Consider the following 6,636-nt stretch of genomic DNA (forward strand, 5'->3'; position numbering starts at 1 on the left):
GTGAATCGGTTGAGGTGCTGATTCAGAATTAATCACATGAACAAAAATTAATCAACATGATTAACTGATTGAAATTCGGATATATTATAATATTATAATAATTTTTGATATATTAGTTTAATCTACTATATACTATTTTATATTTGAAACAAGTTAGTTTTGACCTAAATAGACCAAACAAGAACAAGGTAATTGATTCTCGTAAGCTATCATGGTCATTAAAATACGCTGTTAAAAGTTAATCAACGAAAGCAAGGGAATACACGTGGGAGTACACTTTTGTATTAAGTAATGAGTTAAAATAAGTGTAGCAAGTAATTAACTGGTTATGCACCTGCAAAGGCTGCTCCTTGCGATTTGTTCTTGGTTGGCTCCCCTCAATATGAATTGCTTTTACATCTTTGATTATTTTTCCACTTGTACGTAGTTTCTACTTTAATAATTTTCTCAGTTTGCAGGTTCAAATCTTTCCCATGCAAGTCTGTTTTCAAAAAACTTCCTTTTACTTTGCTGAGCGAGTGTCAGTATACAGCCAAAAGAACTAAAGAGCTAAGGTCCAAATGCATCCTTCCACATACTTTCACCAGGACTATGCAATATGCATAGACATGCAAGATGCAACAAGTATAAATATGATATACCACAAATAATATGCGGTGTAATTGTTGAAATATAGCATAAGATTCATTTGTGATATTCAACACATTAAGATTTTAAACGTATCGTTTCTCGATATGGTATCAGAGCACTGGTTAGTTTGGCGGAGGTCTTCAGTTCTAAGTATCTTTATCAGTATAACCTTCAAATTCAACAGCTAGCTAAAATTAAAGTGTACCATTGCAAAAAACACTTGATATAGTTGTAACAAATTGTTTCAAATTAGAGGCCTTTCTCCCTCTTTAATTAAAAGAGGAATAACATACAAAAATTAATGATATTTACTTAGGAAAATGATCAGCTAATACAATTCTATCTCACTCAAAACACTTGCTTAACTTGATTGATGAGAGCAACTGTGAAGGAATTCAATTCAATGATGCTGCTTTTTTGGTTTCCAACTCCATCAAATTCTACTTTTTCTTGCTTTTTTTTCCCTGTCTCCTCGTCTTTCTTTAGGCCTCCCTTTCTTTTCCTTTCCTTTCCCCCTCTTTTCCTTTTCCCATATCTCTAATCTTTCCCCAGTGGGGTACCTGATTCTCTTCACTAGCTTCCCATTAAAACTTTGTGATTATTTCAAAATGAGTAACATCAATATTTATAAGCTTATATATAAGAGCTAGCTAGTACAACTCTGTTAACAGAGTGGCCTGCCTAATGTAAACTCAAGATTAGGCTTCTTCTTTGGGCAGAATAATAGAGTGCTGTTTGTCTCTGCTGCATTTGATGAACTCATTGCTTCTGATATTCTTTCATAGCTGCTTAAAGACTTCCCATCCATGTCCTTCTGTTTAAACAATATAATTTTGTTAGTTACATATAGGGGTGACAATATCAGACACGACCCGCAACCGGACTCGACCAAACCCAGTCCGCAACCCGATTTACTGAGACAAAACCTGAAAATGACCCCGAAAACCAATTGACCCGAAATTAGAATTTCATTTCTATAAACGTCAATTTTCATTTTTATTCAATTTTAAGTAATACTTCGAGTATTATATGTCCTGCAATACGTTCTGCTTACGAAACATACTTAAACCCTATCACCACAATATATTCCAACATAACATGTGTGTCTAAATTAATAAGAATCTAAAGGACAATACATGTGTGTGGCTCTCGAATGGTGAGATGCATGAAGAGAATATATCCAGATAGAAATCAAGAGTACAATGATTATAAAAGCCTATTACGCTACTGTCTCTTCTGCATGCAATCTTCCTATGTTGTTTATTCCCTAGCTAATTAAGAAGATGCAAACAACCATGTACATTCTATACTCATCCTTATTATATTATCAAGACTCTTCTTTTTCTGCTTCTTTTAGTTATCAAGTATTATCATGAATATTATTACTGATTATTATACTTAAAGTACTTCAACTCCTTTGCTTTTGATTAAAATCGAATTATTCTGTTTCTTTCTTATTGTTTGTTTCAAAAGCTTATACGTAGCTGACCCTTAATGTATGCAATGCCAGCTTTTCAAAAGCCTTTGTCTTTTTCTACCCTTTGTTTCTACTTTACATGTTACAATCAATCACAAATTATCAAGGACCTGAAGGTGTGTAAATTTACACTTTTACACTCACTTATAGGCTAGAAACACACAAATGAGGAGGGTAGTTTGGTAAAACCAGTACCTGATCTTGAGATGGAATGTTGTTATCTCCACAATCTATTTGCTTCCCATGCAACCAAGCTTCCCTGCTGCAAACCAAGAGGGAATATTTTGTATCAGTGGAGGCCATGCAGAAGGGACTATAGGGGGCAAAATCAACCCATAAGAAAACAAAGGAAAGTAAAGGCAAAGTCACAAACTCAGCATTGATATAAAGCTATCTTTCATGTACAATCTTGGCTTTCATAGAGTACTAATTTCTTTTAGAATTATCTTCTTGTGAAAGATTAAAGTGTGTCCACCCATGTGATATTCCATTAGTTAACAAAAATTAAGACAGCCACAGTGTTCAAGGAAGTTTTAAAGGGGCTTGTGCATGTATGGAATTTCAAAAAATGAGGGGTCCATGACAAGCCTTAACTTTGAGACTAAGTTTCCAATAGAGTTGCATTAATTAGTGATGATTACTGTAAAAAAAACCTATGCTTGAACCCACAAAATCTGATGGAAAGATATCTTACTCTTTCTTTTGTTGCTGAAAAAAACTATTCAACAAAATCGGAACGGGACGAGTATCCATCTGATTAAATAACTTTAGAAGAGACATGTAGGTGTGTGATTATCCAATTTCATTTGGTTTAGTGAATTCTAATCAATTAAATTACACTGATGATCCCAGTATATAATGTACTATACCTGGTGTTTTACATTATGCATAATAAACTAGGACCCCAGTAGAAAAAGAGATTACTTTCTTGGTATTAGCATTGAAAAAAGGGATTACAATAACCCGTGAAAAGAGAGTTGGTCAAGTCTCTTGCTTTATCTTTTCCTCATAAGTAAATCTTTTTCCCTATATCAGTATGATTCCAAATCCAACACACTGCTTGTAATCAAGACTCATAGTTAAGCTAAACTTTACAAATCATACTAATTACATATCATCATTGAATCTTTCACTTAACAATGACCTAGCTAGGAAGATAAAGTACCCGACAGATAGCATATCACATACACATCTCTAATTCTATTAATCTATGTAATACAAACTAAGTAGGATTAAGCCACAATTAAAAATATGATTAGCTACTAATTATGTGTTACCTTGAAGATGAGTTAGTCCAGAGGCCTTGATAATCCTTATCCAAGTGGGGAGCTTTGGATTTCCCTTGTTGAGATGAATCATCATCATGAGACCTTCTTGGGTTCTGAATATTGTTGTCGAACATCAGATCCTCAGAAGTATCACCAGATGAACCATTTTCAAATAGATCTGATTGTCACAGATACCGATGAATATCCGGTTAGTAAATTAACACTACTAGCCAAAATTTCTTCTACAGTTCTCCCTCGGGAAGTCCAAAAATTATTTATTATTAGTAATAGATTATTGTAAAGGAAACAAAATTCAAGAGATTAACCAGAAGAAGCTGCAGCTCTATCAGTTGTCTTCACAGTTCGATACATCTGCAGATTATAAAATGGAATCATGTTATCCAAACATATTCAAAACATTACAGATTAATTTGAATAAAAAATGGCCAACACGGGAGGTAAGGAGTTCAACTCCTAGGTGAGCGTGTGTAATCAATTAACAATAAAAAAAAATTGAATAACAAATGGAAAAACAATGGCCTAGTAACTTGCCGTACTATGCATGCACATGGCATATAGCTAGAAATAATGCAGTAAAAAACAATTTACAGTGTGTGGCACGAATGCATGTGAGTGTACATGATGCATGTATGACAATGTATGTATGTATGTACACATTGATTAAGCAATAAGCATGGTCCGGGATTGTGGTTTGGGAAAGAGTTGTAAGTTTGCAGGTATATAGACACTATCATTGCGAAATGATTTTTTCTGTGTACTTTGTTATCTGCAACTACTTTCTCTCTCTCGTGCAAATCAAACAAACACACACTCAACATCTTTCGAAATGGCAAACTACAAACACTACAAAACTTAAAATAATATCTAGATTACCACAAGTAGACTGTGTTTCAACTTGTCCGGTTTGGGGCATCACTCCTTTCTTCCATTTGTTGGGATTTGTCTTGCTTGTTTTCTCATTCTTATCATCAATTAATGACTCCCTCCCTCCCTCTCTCTCTCTCTCTCTCTCTCTCTCTCTCTCTCTCTCTCTCTCTCTCTCTCTCTCTCTCTCTCCCTCTCTCTCTCTCCCCTAAGCAAAAAGCTGGGGATAATAGCTAGGTAGGTAATAGCTTGTTGCAGAACCATCAGATCTAGTAATAGAGTAGAAAAGAAATGCGATGACTAGCATTTGAAAATGTAGAAAAAGGTTGAAAACGCAACCTCGGTATTAAAAATGTCAAAATGCATTACTCATAGTACCAAAATTTCAACTGCCTATGAATCTAAAATGTACCAGTAGTTATGGTAGTACTTGCTGAAGAAAGTTGAGCCATATTGTAACTCAATGCTTCATTACTTCAACAGCATATATTAAACACACAAACAAACATAGTAATAAAGTTGAAGGTGAAAAAAGACCATTTTACCTGTAAATGGGATTTTACATGAGCTAAGGTGAGATCTTTTACATCCATGAGTTCAAGAACTGATTTTGGTGTGGCTCCTATTAAACCCACAAAGGAAAAGTCAAACTAAGTAAGTCAAAGTAATAATTTGTAGTAGTAGAAATTAATTTAGATGTAACAGGAGAGGTTAAATTAATTTTTGCCATACTTTCATGGCCACCAAGGAGCTCAACAGCATGAACAAAGCGAGCATGAAGCGTTGTAGTCCATCGCATCCTCGGGGCTCTCATGCTACGTTTAGCCGGAAACCTGGAAAGAAATCTTGATCTCATGAACCCTACCTGAGACTGGAAGCTGTCATGACTAGGGTTTGGAGTAGTAGGGGAAGTAGATGAGAGAGATGAAGTTGAATCAAGAGAGCAAGGCTGTTGCACAAATGGAAAATTCAGGTAAGGAGTGGTGGTTGCAGTGGGAGGGTTTTGTTGTTGGTAAACTGGGATTCCTCTAATGGGTTTTAAGTAACCCATAAGCTCATCTGAGCTTAAGCCTCTCCCTCCCTGATACTGATGATTTTGGTTGTACAAGTGATGGTGATTGTTGTGGAGAATATTGTTTTGGTGGCCTTGTTGGTAATTGTGTTGGTTAAAATTGGTGTAGTGAAGAAGATGGTTGTTGTTGTTTTGGAGGAGATTATGGAAGTTTTGTTGGGTGGAAATGATGTTGTTATTGACTGGCTTTTGATAAGAAGCTGAGCTTGGATTTGACAGAGAGAGATCAAAACAAGAATTTGCAGCAGTGTTGTTGGTATCAGAGGGTTTTGAGAAGACTGAAGAATTAAAGATGGGTGATGATGAGCTGTTCTTGGAGTTGTCTAAAGCTCTTTTCCAGAAGCCTAAATCCATGCCATCTTTATCTTCTTCAGTTCTTGTTCTTCTCCATCCTCCTCCACCTCCTGATGCTCCTTTGCTGCTGTTTGGCAGGCTGATTTGCAAAGACAAGTCTGGTTGTGCTGGAAAGAGCTCCATCTCCCTCTTTTGTTCACCCAAACAAACAAGCCTTTACCTTCTTGATCCTTATGAAACAACCAAGTCTGGTTCTTGATCCTTAAGTACTGTTGAAAGATCTCAAAAGAATGCTTGTAGGAGATGTATGAAGTATGATCAGTCCTTGTTACAAGTGTAGATGAGAAAGATTTTATAAATATATGATGGGTGGTTTTGATCTTTACTCAAATGAGGTTCATTTCATTGATGATGAAAAACTTGAGGAGTGGAGTAGTTGCAGAAGTTTTGGGAGATATCAGAGAGGAAAGAGAAGAGAAAGAATAAATGACAAGCTAAGCTAGGTATGAAATGAATGCTTGTTTCTTTTGTGTGAAGAAGTATATGTGGGAAAATGACACTTCTCTCTCCAGAGAGAGAGGGAGGAGAGAGATGAGTCCTTTTGTGGACGTGGGGGTAAGATTAGGAAGAAAAATAAAAGGAGATATAATATATAATAGATAGAAAAGGAAAAGTTGAAAAATAAAACCAAGGTTTTTTAGAGACTTGTAATTTCCTTTCTCATCTTTCTTTTCTCTGTTTGGGTGGTTTTCTTTTAGGAAAGGAAAGGAGATTTTAGTGTAAGCTTTTAACGTCTTCATTTCACCTTCAACAACTCATACTCACCTTTTAAACCAAACACTCCACTACACTTGATAATTTAAGCTTATTTGTTTGTTTCTTACTCTTTTCCCGAAACCCTAAATTCAACACACTCAAATCAAATCCTAGGGCTTTGCTTTGATTATTACCTAATCATACTCCCTCGTTCTTCTCGTTATAATTATACTACTATTGTTACTGTCTACTAC

General features: G+C 35.5%; 1 protein-coding gene across 4 annotated transcripts; it reads right to left on the reverse strand.

The window, feature by feature from the left end:
* Positions 1-837: 837 nt before the first annotated feature.
* LOC108224315 (probable transcription factor KAN2) lies at positions 838-6,264 on the reverse strand. 4 transcript variants are annotated; one of them, XM_064086007.1, is made up of 6 exons: positions 4,993-6,264; positions 4,806-4,882; positions 3,702-3,747; positions 3,385-3,553; positions 2,303-2,366; positions 838-1,441 (listed from the first exon to the last, which is right to left on the reverse strand). In XM_064086007.1, exons 1-6 carry the CDS (start codon positions 5,807-5,809, stop codon positions 1,295-1,297), a joined length of 1,320 nt encoding a protein of 439 aa, XP_063942077.1. In that variant the 5' UTR covers positions 5,810-6,264; the 3' UTR covers positions 838-1,294. The 4 variants fall into 4 exon arrangements, with proteins under 4 accessions (XP_063942077.1, XP_063942076.1, XP_017254476.1 ...); XM_064086006.1 differs by having other exon boundaries at positions 2,303-2,369; positions 4,993-6,262; XM_017398987.2 differs by having other exon boundaries at positions 838-1,444; positions 4,993-6,261.
* Positions 6,265-6,636: the final 372 nt, after the last annotated feature.

Source organism: Daucus carota, chromosome 1 (assembly GCF_001625215.2).
Source record: "Daucus carota subsp. sativus chromosome 1, DH1 v3.0, whole genome shotgun sequence".
Classification (NCBI taxonomy): Eukaryota; Viridiplantae; Streptophyta; class Magnoliopsida; order Apiales; family Apiaceae; genus Daucus; species Daucus carota.

Excerpts from the sequence above, each read along its gene's own strand:
- LOC108224315 (XM_017398910.2), bottom strand. The coding sequence starts at position 5,809 with ATGGAGCTCTTTCCAGCACAACCAGACTTGTCTTTGCAAATCAGCCTG. Across the intron at positions 3,748-4,805 it reads ATGTAAAATCCCATTTACAG|ATGTATCGAACTGTGAAGAC; the intron begins GTAAAATGGTCT and ends TATAATCTGCAG. Across the intron at positions 1,445-2,302 it reads ACATTCCATCTCAAGATCAG|AAGGACATGGATGGGAAGTC; the intron begins GTACTGGTTTTA and ends TTGTTTAAACAG.